This window comes from Dreissena polymorpha, chromosome 14 (genome assembly GCF_020536995.1).
Source record: "Dreissena polymorpha isolate Duluth1 chromosome 14, UMN_Dpol_1.0, whole genome shotgun sequence".
NCBI lineage: Eukaryota > Metazoa > Mollusca > Bivalvia > Myida > Dreissenidae > Dreissena > Dreissena polymorpha.
In genome coordinates this window covers 45,572,117-45,587,877 of record NC_068368.1, presented here as the reverse complement: position 1 = coordinate 45,587,877, position 15,761 = coordinate 45,572,117, and the positions used below count along the sequence as shown (strand labels likewise).

General features: G+C 34.0%; 2 protein-coding genes across 9 annotated transcripts in view; one reads left to right on the top strand and one right to left on the bottom strand.

Moving 5' to 3' along the window:
• The window catches only part of LOC127857915 (uncharacterized), a 157,438-nt gene extending 146,341 nt beyond the window's left edge, over nt 1–11,097 (bottom strand). The window contains exons 1-4 of one of the 3 annotated variants that reach the window (XM_052394662.1): nt 10,972–11,097; nt 5,274–5,940; nt 4,464–4,622; nt 197–554 (exon numbers count right to left, since the gene is read on the bottom strand). In XM_052394662.1, coding sequence (XP_052250622.1) covers nt 197–554; nt 4,464–4,622; nt 5,274–5,804 — 1,048 coding nt within the window. In that variant the 5' untranslated portion in view covers nt 5,805–5,940; nt 10,972–11,097. The remainder of the gene's footprint in view (nt 1–196; nt 555–4,463; nt 4,623–5,273; nt 5,941–10,971) is intronic. The other 2 variants (XM_052394660.1, XM_052394661.1) reach the window with 2 other exon arrangements.
• LOC127857912 (uncharacterized) overlaps nt 1–15,761 on the top strand; it is a 351,976-nt gene that overhangs the window by 261,228 nt on the left and 74,987 nt on the right. The gene's annotated exons all lie outside the window — the stretch shown is intronic.

Sequence of the window (15,761 nt, the reverse complement as noted above, 5' to 3'; positions counted from 1 at the left end):
AGTGTAGCTAAATCAACTCCTGTACAAATAATTGTGTAGCTAAACACGTCTTTTTATGCACAAAATATATGGATTTTTGGCCAAATTTAAATCCTTATTGGCTAATTGGGTTCACTTTGTTTTTGAAATGATAATTTGTAAATGGATTACCTATATTGAGACGAACTGGTGTGCAAAATAAAACCTGTTTACGAACCTGCTACGTCTCGTTCATAGTCTGCTTGTGCAGTTTTGTTTGCTGCCTGTTGCATGCGCTCAATGCCATGCTGTACACTGCTTTCAATTCTCTGTGCCCCAAATTGTGTCTTTCTTTCAAGGCGATGTTCCCCAAATTTCGTCTTGCTATGAAGGCGTTGTTCCCCAACTGTTGTCTTCTTTTTAAGGCGTATCAGACCCAACTGATTAGTAGCATCCAATTTCTGCAGATGTTTTGACAAGGTCCTTTCCGCAATCTTAGAAAAACGTTTGCCGGTCTTTTTTGCTTCTTCAAGCGTTTGATTGACCTCTTTCAACAGCTTGCCCAGTTCTTCAAAGGACATACGATCATTCTGCAACTGCATGCAAATCCAAACAAATATTGTGTTGTGTTTGTCCAAAACAAATATTAACAAGGGCTGTTTGTAAAACATGCATGCCCCCCATATGGGCTGCCCGTTGTAGTGGCAGCGATTGTGTGAATACGTTTTTTGTCACTGTGACCTTGACCTTTGACCTAGTGACCTGAAAATCAATAGGGGTCATCTGCGAGTCACGATCAATCTACCTGTGAAGTGTCATGATCCTAGGCAAAAGCGTTCTAGAGTTATCATCCGAAAATCATTTTACTATTTCGGGTCACCGTGACCTTGACCTTTGACCTTGTGACCTCAAAATCAATAGGGGTCATCTGCGAGTCATGATCAATCTACCTGTGAAGTTTCATGATCCTTAGCATATGCGTTCTTGAGTTATTATCCGAAAACCATTTTACTATTTCGGGTCACCGTGACCTTGACATTTGACCTAGTGTCCTCAAAATCAATAGGGGTCATCTGCGAGCCATGATCAATCTACCCATGAAGTTTCATGATCCTAGGCGTATGCATTCTTGAGTTATCATCCGGAAACCATTTTACTATTTCGGCTCACCGTGACCTTTGACCTAGTGACCTCAAAATCAATAGGGGTCATCTGCGAGTCATGATCAATGTACCTATGAAGTTTCATGATCCTAGGCCCAAGCGTTCTTGAGTTATCGTCTGACAACCACCTTGTGGACGGACCGACAGACCGACCGACCGACCGACATGAGCAAAGCAATAATTATACCCCCTTTTCTTCGAAGGGGGGCATAAATATGTCAAATCATGTTGAAAAAAATACGGTTTGATGGATATGTGTTTATGTTCTTGAGAGATCGTAGTATCATTTCATGAATGGTAACATTTATTTTTCACGAGTTGCAGAGCCATTGATGAAGTCATATCTTTAATATGACTTATACTTTTATAAAACAAAATCTTATATTGAAACATATTGAAACATAACATTATTTTAACTAATATAACTGTTTAGTCCATGCCAATAAGTTTCGTGAACTGTGACCTTATAAATGCGAATTAGTATGATTTTATAGAAATGACGTTTAGTGAAAAAAACTGTACCATTGTGCTTCAATTTCTTCATCCTCGTCAATTGTCCCTCAATTACTACATACTCGTCAATTTATTACATTATTATTTTTCAACTTTATTTTACGTTTTCTATTTTACATGTTTATATCAATTATACGATTTACAATTAATATTAATACATTCATAGCTGAATAATGATCATGTTAGTTGGCTCTTCGACTCAGTTTCTTTACCACAAAACTTTATACACCATTTTTTTTACAGCAAACCAACATTCTGTTTTTGAAACTTTGCGCGTGTGCATAATCCAAAACATTTATATATTGTACAAGATAAGTATTCAAATGGCGTCGGGAATTTCAGTGTAAAAGGCACTCAATGAAGTTACATGGAACGCTTTTTTTCTACTGTAAATATTAATATATTGGCCGATTATTTTAAACAAAATAGAAAAAGATACTGGTATAACCATTATCTCTGATTTTGTGTTATAACCCAAAATAAACATTATCTATAAAGTTGTGTTATAAACTCCAAATAACCATTATCTATGATTGTGTGCTGTAACCCCCAAATATTTCATAGTTCATTTTATTTACATTGGTTTCCTTTTTTATTGGCATCCGAGTGCAGTTTTCATTAATGGAACAGAACTGTGTAGGTCTTAAAAAATCTGCTTCTTCTTGTATGCGTAATTAATAAATTTCATATTTTTCTCAACTTCAAGGGGAGATGATTCTGAACTTATTCTTACGTTGCTCATTTACGATAGGGGTTGAGTACTCATTGATATGAAAACACTGTAAACGTTTTAATGTTTTTACAACCCCCCCCCCCACCCTCTCACACACATATTTCATGGGCACAATAAAAACAAACAAAAGATGTGTTTGTCAGAAACACAATGCCCCTTAATGTGCCCTGTTTTATTATTTTTTACCTTTGACCTTGAACGATTACCTTGACCTTGACATTTCAACAAACAAAATGTGCAGCACCATGAGATACACATGCATGCCAAATATCAAGTTGCTACATCTTGTATCTTCAATATTTCTAAAGTTATTGCAAAACTTGAAAGTAAGGTTGTTGTTTTTTACCTTTGACCTGAAGGATGACCTTGACCTTGACCTTTTACCACTCAAAATGTGCAGCTCCATGAGATACACACGCATGCAAAATATCAAGTTGCTTTCTTCAATATTTCAAACGTTATTGCAAAACTTTTATGTAAGGTTAAAGTTTTAGGTTTTTTTACCTTTGACCTTGAAGGATGACCTTGACCTTGAACTTTCACCACTCAAAATGAGCAGCTCTATGAGATACACATGCATGCCAAATATCAGGTTGCTTTGTTCAATATTTAAAAAGTTATTGCAAAACTTTAATGTGAGATTAAATTTTTGATGACAGAATGACATAATGACGGACAGACAAGCCAAAAACAATATACCCCCGATCGTTCGATCAGGGGGCATTAAAATGGTTACAATAAAATAGCATATTTATTTAAACTAAAATGTCTACATCAAAAAAAAAGTTAACATAGAACATAAATAAAAAAATTTGATTCTACTGGGGCTCGAACCTTGGGCCTCTCACATGTGAAGCGAGCGTGTAACCACTACACTACGGAACCGCTTGAAAAATCACCTTCTTACTAAGATATTAACAAGTGACTGTAGTGTAACGGTTATCAATAAAGCAATACACCGTGCAATTGCTGTCGTCTTGTAAAATTGAAGAAAATACGCGTTAACCAAAACTCTAACAGCAATAGTCTGCGCTATTGTTAGAAAAACCACAAGAAAAATATATTTTGATTATGTTTTGTTGTTATACAAAACCAGACAGTTTCACCGGTTCGCGTATTTGCCAGTCCCTGTGATCTTTTATTATTGCCCAGTCCCTGTGATCAGTTATTAATTTTAAAAATTAGCTTTGCATTATTTGCAATACATGTTGTAGTTAATGAAATAGGCATAAATGCAGTACTTATTTACACTAATTAACACAAAAAATCACCACTGTGCAATCATAATTATAAAATGTGCAGCGGATACATATAACGAATTTCCTAGATGAGTTTAATAAAATATGGTATGATATGACAACGAGTGTCAGATCTTTTTTATCACATGCTTTTAAGTAAGCAAATTAAATAAATATTTACGCAAATGATAAATCCCGAATGTTGTTTACATTTCTTGTCGTCATTTGAGGTTGCAACGTCATTTCAGCAAAATAACAAAATGCGATTGGTCGATAAACGAAAACTAAGCCAATGAAAACGCTTAAAACGTATATTACACATGTGTATGATAAAATTATATGTAATGGTTATATTACATGGGACACAGGGTATGGCATGTGATAAAATTCCATCCTTTATGATCAAACACCCATTAAAACGATTAAGCTGTGAAAGTTTGAGCGAAATCGGCCAAGAAGTTAAAGACAATCAGAGTAGACACATTGTATGCATGTATAATATATAATTGTAAATAGTGGAAACCAAGAAAAAACACAATTCTCCAAACTCATGTTGCAGCCAAATTGTGTACGATCATCTCCACATTAAGGTAATTCAGATGTGAATATTATGCGAAATAAACTCAAGAGAAGGAGCTTCGGGGCGGTCTCACGTATGTAGGTACGGACGAAAAAGTGCAATACTTATTGCCTACCCATTTCTGGGAAAACAACGGTATGTTATAAAACATTTATTTTGCCTTATGTGTCGTTGTTAATTGTATTATAGTTTTATAATGTGCACTATTCTTTGCTGTTTGACAGACGTTACAAACCATTCTAAATTTATAAATATATAAACTGGTCCCTTTAACTTACATCACTAAGTCTTGTACATGCTATGATGGCTGAAGGATCCTGTTGTAAGCATGGTGGGTCAGCCAGGAGCGTGGACAGTGTCTTAAAATAGTCCTGCAAGTCAGCATCTGTAACCTTGCAGTCGGATGTGTGTCGCACATCTCGGCCAATCTGACGAACCTAAGAAAAAACTAATCATGATAAATAAACAAGTATTATATTCGAATTTTAAAGCGAGTATGTAGAATGTTAATGTCCACATTTCTCTCTCACAATTTTATAAGCTTATCAATATGATTTGTGCATGTTAATAAAGTTTATGAAAAATAAAGGACCAGCAATGAAATAAAGTATACTGCAGTATACTGTATACAGCAAAATGAACGCCAAACCGACACGTTTATTATTACAAACCAAAGCGTGTCTACGTGTCGTATGAACAAAGCTGCGTCAGCTAATGGGCATTTCCAAATAGAGAACAATTCTTGTGCACATGAAGGATTTTTTTACGTAAACAATAATTGCAATTTAATCAAACTTAATTTATTAAATGGTACTGCTTTTTCTGAATTGTTGTGTTTGTGTTTGATGTTTTATAAGTTTTGAAAACAAGTACATGTATAAAGATCGTAAATACTCGCTTTGATGTACACATGTACTTGAAATGACCAGTGTGCGTTAATGCAGTATTTAGAAAGTCATACAATAGAAGTTAATGAAATATGCCACAGCTTTTATGAAATACTCTTTAATTTTCGCAAACACATTCAGATATGAGTAAAACAAATAGAAACACTACTGTTAAAACACTTAACTTGTGCTTTGTATTACCTTTTCTAGAGGACATTGCTTATCAGGCGGTGGAGGTGATAAACATAAGGGGGAGAGGCATGTCTGGAAATGTAGGCAATTCAACATGATGCTTATCACACCATTACAGTCTGATTCCTGGACCGAGGAAATGCTGCTATATCCGTCCGGAGGGAGGTAGCATTTGCCTATTTCCCAATAATTTAATGCCCACTTTTCCGCACGAGTGTTTCTCCAGGAAGGTCCGCCATATCTGTGTTGTAATATGATATTATGTTTTACATTATCACATATTGGGCATGGCTGCGGTTTCTGTGATTTGTGAAAAGGACAATAATTCCGTTTCCTCTTGTTACAATATGGGTTTGTCGGACATTGTATGAGGTTTTCAATTGGGCAGTTTCCACAACTTCTACCAACAACGGTGTGTACTTTCTGTAATTCTGCGCAAAGAAAGTTAGTGAGTCCTTCCTTCGTAACATTGAGTCCTATGCACGCTTTGAACCAATTATTGGTCTCCTTGTCGCCGATCAGGTGTGTGTTAGCGGCCATACTGCACTTCTAGCATGTACCGGTTACTTGCTTTGTTAATGGACAAGCATAAACACGACATACATTTCTTGATATGTTACATTCCTCTTGTCAACATAGTCTCCGAGTATATGGCCTTTTGAGTGGAATTCATCATCTACAATAAAAACCGTCCATGAACAAAACTCATAAATTTGATTTAGATTATAACTGTTTAACATACATTAGTTTATATGCATGCTATTAGTGCATAAGCATAAAGTTTATCTTTTCACTCAGTTATACTGGCTAACTGTATACATATGAGCTCTGCTTCATGAAATCCTGTCATGACAGTACGATGAGATTAGTCGAGATTGGCATTTTTGACGCCACATATAATATTGCCTCTGCATTTGAGACGCTCATTGAGAAAGCTGTTTTGAATCAAGCCGATTTATAAAAAAGCCTTTGTGTTGCTATTTGAAACCAAGGAAAGTACACACTTATCTAAAGGACGTATACATCGGATTTCACAGAATTTTCCAGCAGACTTTGTGTTGAACGATGATTTAAATTAAGTCACTTATCAGTCGCTTGTTGCAAGTCTCGAGGTAGATTTGGTTAAATTAAAAAAAAAAGTATTGGTTTAGTAAATAATCGCTAAATGTCAACGTTCTTTTCCACCAAAAACATGTATAATTTTTTTGTGAGTACAAGTATTTGTTTTATTGTAAACCAAGTTTTAAAGCTAGTTTGTAATTATCAGTACTGGCATGTATTTCAAATGTTGAAAGAGTTTAACTATATTTGCTTTTAAAAAAGTTGAAATTTGGGAACTCAACATGATTTATAACAAGAGCACCGCATAACGGGTGCCACGCTCGGCTGCGAAAGCTTGTCAGATATTTTTTTTAGAGGACACAGTGACCTTGGCCTTTGACCTAGTGACCCAACAAGAGATGTGTGTGTCAGAAACACAATGCCCCCTACTGCGCTGCATTTATCATTTGGCTGGTATAGAAATCATCTCCCTTTAAAGGTTTTTCTTCCCTTGAATTTTTTCCAATTGAACCGGGGGGGGGGGAGGGGGGAGGAGGGTCTCGCAGTCAATTATGACCATGTCAGACATCACTGACAACCAAGGCCTGTGGTTTAAAAGAGATCATAGCCAGAGTTGATTTTTCTTTTTCATAAAAAAAAAGTTGATCATGTATCTATGAACATAAGTCCACAGGTATGTAATGAACATCAGAGAAATTATAATTATATCATTTAAAAAGACCTTTGACAAATCAATCATTTGGGTTATACATAATCTAAATAATAAATCTGTACAGTAACTGTGAAAAGAACTTCAATTCTTGGTAAGCAAATATATAATATGAGATTTATAATTATATAAATTACTTCCCTTTAAAATAATTGTCTGTAACAAATCTCTATTTTAGTAGCAAATAATTAAAAGCCACTACCGTGACTGTAGATTCACCACTCAAAATGTGCAGCTTCATGAGGTACACTTCAATATTGAATAATTATCTCCCTTTAAAGCTTATTACTTCCCTTAAATTTGTATTTTTTACCGTAGACCGTAAAGGATGACATTGACCTTGACCTTTTACCACAATGTGTTTGTTAGAAACACAATGCCGCCTATTGCGCCGCTTTGATTTATTTAACAAAAATATATACGTGGGCAGGTCAGATAACTATGTCCATTTAAAGCTTATTACTTCCCTCACTTTGTTTTTTCGACCCTAGACCTTGAAGGATGATGTTCACCTTGAAATTGTACCACTCAAAATGTGCAGCTCCATGAGATACACATGCATGCCAAATATCAAGTTGCTACCTTCAATATTTAAAAAGTTATGGCCAATGTTATGGTTTTAGCATAACGCCTACGGCGGACGATGAGCTGGCTACGACAATAGCACAGGTTTTCTCCGAAAACAGCCTCGTTAAAAATTAGTTCGGCCCAGTTTGGGAATATGCAAGAGGCCAGGAAATAAAATTTGTTAGGACACGATTATTTGGAAAACAGACGACAATATACTTTAAACCTTAATTCTTAACTTCGATATGAATTTGAACCTGAAATCCAAATGTGATTCAAAATTATATTATAAAGCAAACTACAGCCCACTTAAATATCGTTAAGTGTTAATGTTCACAAACCGTCATTTGGTGGCATTCTTAACCTTGCTTAGACAGGTTTAAACTTAATGTATCAAGTTTTAACGATTTCATCCTGCTTGTTCGATGCTTATTTTATATAAATTGATATCACCTATCATTATATTTCACAAAATAACAAATTGTGTTCAATACAATAATAATGTGAAGAAGCAGATTAATAATTCTTTGAAAGATTTAGCAATAGAATTACATGTATTAATGTGAATGTGCTTGTGGCATTCAAAAATAATATGCAATTGATTAAAGCTTCATTTACATAATTACAACTGTACACAAATGCTAATTGCAGATGTGCATGTTGATACAAATAAGCTGTCGAAATGTTCATTATATGGGACACTGTTGTAAGCCCGTTTAATATACCTGTGTTGTAATTAAAGATAGTGAACATATCCACATTGTGCCATTGTTTACAAATAAGGCAATAACGTTCGTTCCGAGGAATATAGTTTTGGGATGTTTTCTCAAAGGATGGACAGAAGTTCTTAATTTGTATAATGTAAATATGGAAGCTAGTAATTGGCTAAGTAGTCCAAGAGTTAAACAATCTTATTTATGTATATAGAACGAAACTGTTATTCCATTGTCCATATGTCATTTAATGTATAACTTTCAACTTCAGCGAACTATGTAGTCCACTTCTTGTACTAAGTTAGGCCCATAAACATACATAGTTTAAAGCATTCTAAGCTACCTGTATTGAAGGACCTTATCGCAACATCCGGGCACTTGCGTCAGTTAGAGTTACGTGCCCCTTGACGACGGTGAAAACAAAAGCGCTGTCGCCATTTTATTTGCATTGAAATATTTAACACTGCTCGCAAATTTCTTAAGTTAAGGCACATCTTCGCGACCATTTTTTTTAGAACGAAAATACCCAGAAATAGAAATTCTTTCATAATAAATTTAATTTAATGAACGAACACAAATAAGGATGAAAACAAACAACCAATAATTTTTAATATATGCAACATATAGTAGCTGATTTGAACCGCTATATGTTACCTTATTACCTTGTTACGTATTGAATAAATTCTCATGATAAATGTTATTGTTTTTATTTAATTCACACCAATTTCGACACTTTTTGTTTCCGCATGTCAGGTATTTGAATGCCCCTTTCTTCATCACAAACCGATTATCTCGTTATGATCGAATACTGTCCAGACAAAGAAAACACGGTGTCATAAAGCCAGCTGGGGACCTATACTTGGGGCTCTGCATAAACCACATGTGGTCATTAAACACAATTTATGATACCTCTATGTCATCTCTTGTCATATTGAGCAGTCATTTAAGCCAAATTTTTAATGCCGAAATAATTGAATATACAGTTGCTTTATAAAACACGTTGACACCTTAAATAAACATTTAATTAAATTAAATGCAATATTTTTCATTTGATTGTTTGCATCAGTCTTAAAATCGTGTAAGCTTTTGTATTCTGGTGTTTAATTGCCCCTTTGTTCTGCATAATCCGATTATCTCGTTTTGATCAAATATTGTCCAAACTTAACTGACAAAAAGGTGTCATAAACCACACTGGATGGTCCAGACAGTGTCATTTAACACGATAGATGCCACCATGTCTCCTCTTTCTGGTAGTATTAAGCAGTCATTTGGATGAATAATTAACGCCGATGTACTTAACAGTTGCCTAAATTAGATATGTGACATATGGTCAAATATAAAGTCATGTCCAATTTAGATTATCAGAAATTTACACCGTAAAGATACTAGCCCGATTAATTTATTAAAGTATTTAATAATCATAAAATTTACGTAAAAACAAGTAACGTATTTAGCGTGTATCAGTTAATTAAAAAGACGTCATTCCGTATTAAGATTTAATGTTACTACAATAAACGATCGACATCATAAAAAAGAAATTACGTTTGACAGCGACGGGGGTAAATAATGTATGAAAAACAAATATTTATACAGATATATGTGTGTTAATTTTAATATTTGTCACTCGTACTCATTACAATGAACACAACTAAGGCTTTCAGTAAGTCATGTACCAGATGTCCCTACGTATTTTACAGCTTCACATTAGCATGATAAATTGACATAGTAGAAATATAATTATAATGTTCGAAGATGAATGAACCCTGAAAAGAACGACAATACTCATTACATTAACATCTACAAGGATACTCTCATTATTACAGAATAAACGAATTTACCCGGTGTCTCAGTGAGAAAGTTAATCATGAATGTCGCCGTACTCGATCATCGGCCACTTGGTCGGGTCATTTTTCCAACATCCAGCTTGCAATTTGTACGGACATTCATTTAGTCCAATTAGTTTCATTTTCTGATCATATCGGGCTTTCGAAGTTCAATCTAACCCTTCATTAAAGTCAACAGACATTTTAAACACCAATTACAGGACATTTTATTACCTATCGATTTCCCAATAGGAATGCAATTGACGAAATATCAGCAGAGGTGCTCAATGAGCGTAGTAAATCGACCGTATCAAGGGCATTGTTTTCACCGTCGCTAAGGGACTGCCCCTTTTGTGACGTCATCGCGATAAGGTCAATACAAAAGGTGTGTATTGCGCTAATATAAATCGATTACGCCTAAGCTACTTTACATGTGATCGTGCTTCATACCTGTTTACCTACTCCGCGGGTAATCCCAGCAGATTACTATATTAAGGATTGTTATAAAAATACTTCGGGGGAAAACACTAAAGGTTTCCCGCTGAATGCTTTTTATAGCACTTAGGCTATTTCCTCTTAATCTTATGACCAAACCATATAATGAATAAATACACACCAATTAGTTCTGCATTCGCCCGTATATATTCGTTTCGTTTCGCCATTATAATACCATTATTATAGAAATGATATGCAATTTACTGCAGTACAGACAGTTTTCAGAAGAAACTAATTAGATTTTTAGAAAACGTCTTCATTTCGACATTTGTAATCTAGCACGACTTAAATTCTTATAACTGATACTACTGTTGCTGAATTGTTAACATGTACTCTACCTGCCCTCGGACGTCTTATCCGGCATCTCATAACGCGTCCCTGTTTGTTGAATTGTTTTATTAGCGACTTTAAAGTATTTTATCAATAATCGTACCATGTTCTGTTTCCAAAGTTGTACCAAATAAATGCAGCGCATAAACTGATTACGTAGGCACTAGTGAGCTGTGCGATTGTCGACCATTGATTCAAATTACATTAGGAGTACAGTAGGGTCACGATATTTTTTATAGTAATAATATGATAATAGGTATTACCTAATTTACTTTTTTGTAAGTTTTTTTGAAAACCATGTATTTTAAATAAATATATGGTCATGATTGTGTTCAAAATATTATAATTGTTGCAACAATTAAGTAATGCATAAAAAAATCAATCTTAAAACAAGTTACATGTGCCAAGCTTAAAGATCTAGCATCTTATATTTTTTGTTTTCTAGACACTGGAATTTATAGCTGGTTCGGTGTCTGTGGTATAGTGGATGGGGTGTCTGCTAACTGGCTTAGTCACTTGGAGGTCTCTGTATTGATCTCTTAAGTGGGAGCATTCTTTAGATAACCCTAAAGACATACTATGGCGTACCATTTGGGTTAAAAGTCAAGAAGACCTACAAGTTAAAAAGAGAAATGTACGTCGAAATACAATAATTGTACGTCGACATAAATATAAAATACACTTCGAAGTATATATTTGTACGTCAAAGTACAATTTGTACTTCGACAATCACATACATGTTTGTACTTCTACGTACACATTTTCTGAACAGCCAATCAAAACACTAGTCTCTCGAGCCGCTTTTCCTTCAGATTTATTCATAATAAATGTTTAAAATCTCTTTTTTAATTGAGGAAAAAATGAATAAAAATATCAGAATGGCAAAAAAACATAGAAGTTTCAAGTATTTAATGCATTGAAAAAAGATTATATACAAATTTAAAGAAGATTCAATCGTTACCTTTTTTAAAATTAAAATTATTCAGCATATTGTGAGTATTTATTGATCATGCGGGGCGGAGTATCACGACCGTCCACCGCATTACTGTGTAGGAAATTCCCAACGGTAACCAAACAGTTACCAAGCATTAACGGGATAAATAATGTATTATAACCTCCCCGTTGGTCGTATTTTGTGATAACCATAACTTGCGTAAGTCAGAGGTTAATTCCGCCACGCCAGGTCAATAAATACGCACAATATCTATGAGTTAGCAGTCGATAATCGCATAATTTGGTATAAATTATAATAATAAGAATGTTTAATAAATACGCACAATATCTATGAGTAAGCGGTCGATAGTCGCATAATTTGGTATAAATAATAATAATACTTATGTTTAATGTCAAATATCTCTAAAAGCAACAGATGTAAGGTGTCTTCTGATTGGCTAACACTCAAGGGTCGGTAAAAATTGTACGTCGAAGTACATTTCTCGTTCTACCTAGTAGGTCTTGTAGACTTTCGACGTCATGGTACGTCATATAGACACTAAGTACTGGTCCTACCCAGAAACCAGTTTGTTTCATCAAATGTCTCAATTCAACTTGACAGCTTGCTAAAGCAGTTGCATTTAGCATACAGTACACTGATTTAACATAATCAAAATCATGTGATGTATAAAATCAATTTTGATTGACAGATTTGACAGGATTTTTTTTAATCCAATAAGTTTTATACTGCCACATAACACACACTACGTATTGAAAGCCATACCTGGAGCTTTCGTCTGTATACCACTGACTTCATCAGAAGAATGATTTCTACTGTTGGGAAACGTTAACACCACTAATTGTCTTCTTATTTATTATCAATGTATAATTATGTGTAACAGCATAACAGCATACTTGTTTCGCAAATAAAATACAGGTATCTTGCAGGTTTCTAATTTTCTTTCGCAAACTATTGTTGAATAGTTTAAATTGTGTCGCCATTAAAAAAACTAGCCATTTTGTAGCAATTCTAAAATCACAGTCTAAACTGCATACACTTAGCTCTGTAGTTACAATTTGAATACAAATATTAGAATGCATCATGTTATATCATCCATACTTTTTTATTTAAACATTCAAATAACACATAACACAGTACATATATAAAAAGAAATGTGGTATTGTGTGGATATACAAAACACTTCACATTATTTATTTGCACATAAAATAATAGTAACAAAATAAGTAAAACTAAAACACTGTCATCAACCTACATTTCAAGAATATTTACGTATATGAAATTACAAAGTGGTGTTATTGTATTACCTTTTACAAAATTAACATTGCTGGTTTTGCACTAGCCATAAAACATTTATCATGGATTAGCAAGTAACAACCAATTTATTAATTACACAATATAACGGAAATCATATTAATTGCATTATGCATTTACTTAACAAGCTATTTGCTACTGTTAAGAATTACACTATCTTACTAAAAATGATCACAGGTACTTAGTGCTTTTACATACTTGTGGTAAGTTTTGTATTACTAGTTTGACAATTATCGGCAGACACTTGTCGATATACAGACAAAATTTGCATGGGAACTTTCATATTTTTTCAGCATAATTGCCTTCGAATTGTTAATTTAACAACCCTTTGACGTTGTTTGCACATCTGATCTTATTATACCATAGCTGATTTTTGTTTATAGATAGACATATATAGACTTTTCAAAGTTCTATAAAAGTTCACACATGTTCCATACAAGTAAACAAACAGAACCAATAAAGATCACCACAGATAATAACTGTGTTTATAGCTTGGAAATTTTGATAGTTCAGGAATCCCTCCTTTGTTGATTTATGTAAACCAAAACTGTCAGTTTTGCTGGATAGAATGGCTTGTATGATGCCCAGCTCTTGCCTTGGCAGAACAGCTTCTTAAAACGGAAAACCAACAAATATCTTAAAATTTGATCAATAATGCAGACAATTTATAAATGTCTTGTTTTTTGTTGATTTTGAATCTGGAAGATTTTTTAACGTAAGATTGTGGTACGAAAATCCAACGGTATCGGATTTTGTGGTTTTAGGCCTAAACTAATTATAGTGATATGTAACCTTTCGGGATATCGGTAAAGTGCGAGCAGACGAGGTGTAAATACGTTAAAAATTAAAGCTAAAAGACTAAAAAGTTAGATCTGAATATCTATAAATTTTGTGAATAAATGTGTTTCTGGTAAATAACAACGACAACTTACCAGAATATTGCTCATGATCACACGTAACACTTCTTTCTGAGAGCGAATGGAAAATGCGTCACAAATTCTGACACATAAACAGTAGGGTGTCGTTATTGAAATACCGCGAGAATACTGGAAGAATAGAGATGCCAACTAGTGTTTAAAACAAATAATTTTTTAACAAGCGTTTGTGATTTGTCAGGATAATAATAACAATAAGATATTGAAAAGATCAAAGCAAATAAATTCGACAGAAATCTGAGATTCGGCAATATATTAAAGACGGGTTATGTTCCCCTAAATTATGTTCGGTGAAGACTGTCACTATAAGTAGTGAACCAGTCTTCGGCTTATACCCACTGAAGAAGAGCATTCAGGGGAGATAATTGATTAATGACTTAATTCTGGAACGGTTGCAAAGAAAAACAAATAATGCGAGAATATTTAGTGCGATTCGCTACACAATAATGATGTCATTGATATAACTTTTCTTGAGGTATGTATATACATGTGATTTAGCATATGTCAAAGTGTTCTTGATTTGTTCAAGGTTATAAATAGCATCGCGAAAATATATGTCGCGTGGCAATTTTTTTTGAGACGTATCCATATGTGGTATTCTTATGTAATTTTATGTCTAAATTCCCATATGTATGAACGGTCAACGCCGCTTCGCGGGCTTTTGCCCGTATAAGTCATATTTCGAATGAATTCAATAAGCATCTATATAACTCTGACACAGGAACAACTTAATACAGATAGTTCATGATTAAAATTTAATCGACGTAGGCTTCGGATTAAGCTCAATTTAATACATAACAACGGGTGAACGAATGATCAATAAAAAGCTCACATATTATTGCTTTCATATTCTGTAATTTTACAATTAATTACATCAAATTCAATCGGTTTCCGTTACAAAACGATACAATTTCAAAGCATTATTGATGCCATTCATTTATTTCAGACACTGAAAACCTGGTATTGATTGCCAGATAAAAATTGTGCCCTTCCAAAAAATAAAATTTAGCAAATATATAACGTACATGTTATTAGGCGTATATTCACGGCCGTTAATCACAGGCGGCACCTCTTTTTTGCGATGCATTGCCAATACCAATGATGTGGTGCTATTGACAGAAGGTGGCGCCAAAGCACATTTTCAGCTATTTTAATTTTTGGTGCCGACCAAACACTCTTTGTGTCGCATTCTAGATCACGGACTCTAGATACACTCCGTGTCTAGATTGAGTGTTCGATCTTTTTTCTTACTTCGATCATTACGAAATATAATCGAATGAATAAATTGCAGTTTCAATATAGTATAGAGTCATGATATTTGTAATAGTAATATAAGTAGATGAAACTACATTTTGCATGAATACAATTAGCATATGTATAATCTGACACAGAAACAACTGAATACAGATATTTCATGATTGAACTGAAATCACTGTATGTATTTCATTAAGTTAAATTAAATAGACAACGGGTGAACGAATGATCAATAAAAAAGGTTAAATATCTTATTGCTTTCATCTTGAGTTAGGTTATCATTAAACTAAATCAAATTCAATTTGTTCCCGTAACAAACGATACAATTTAAAAGCATTCTTAA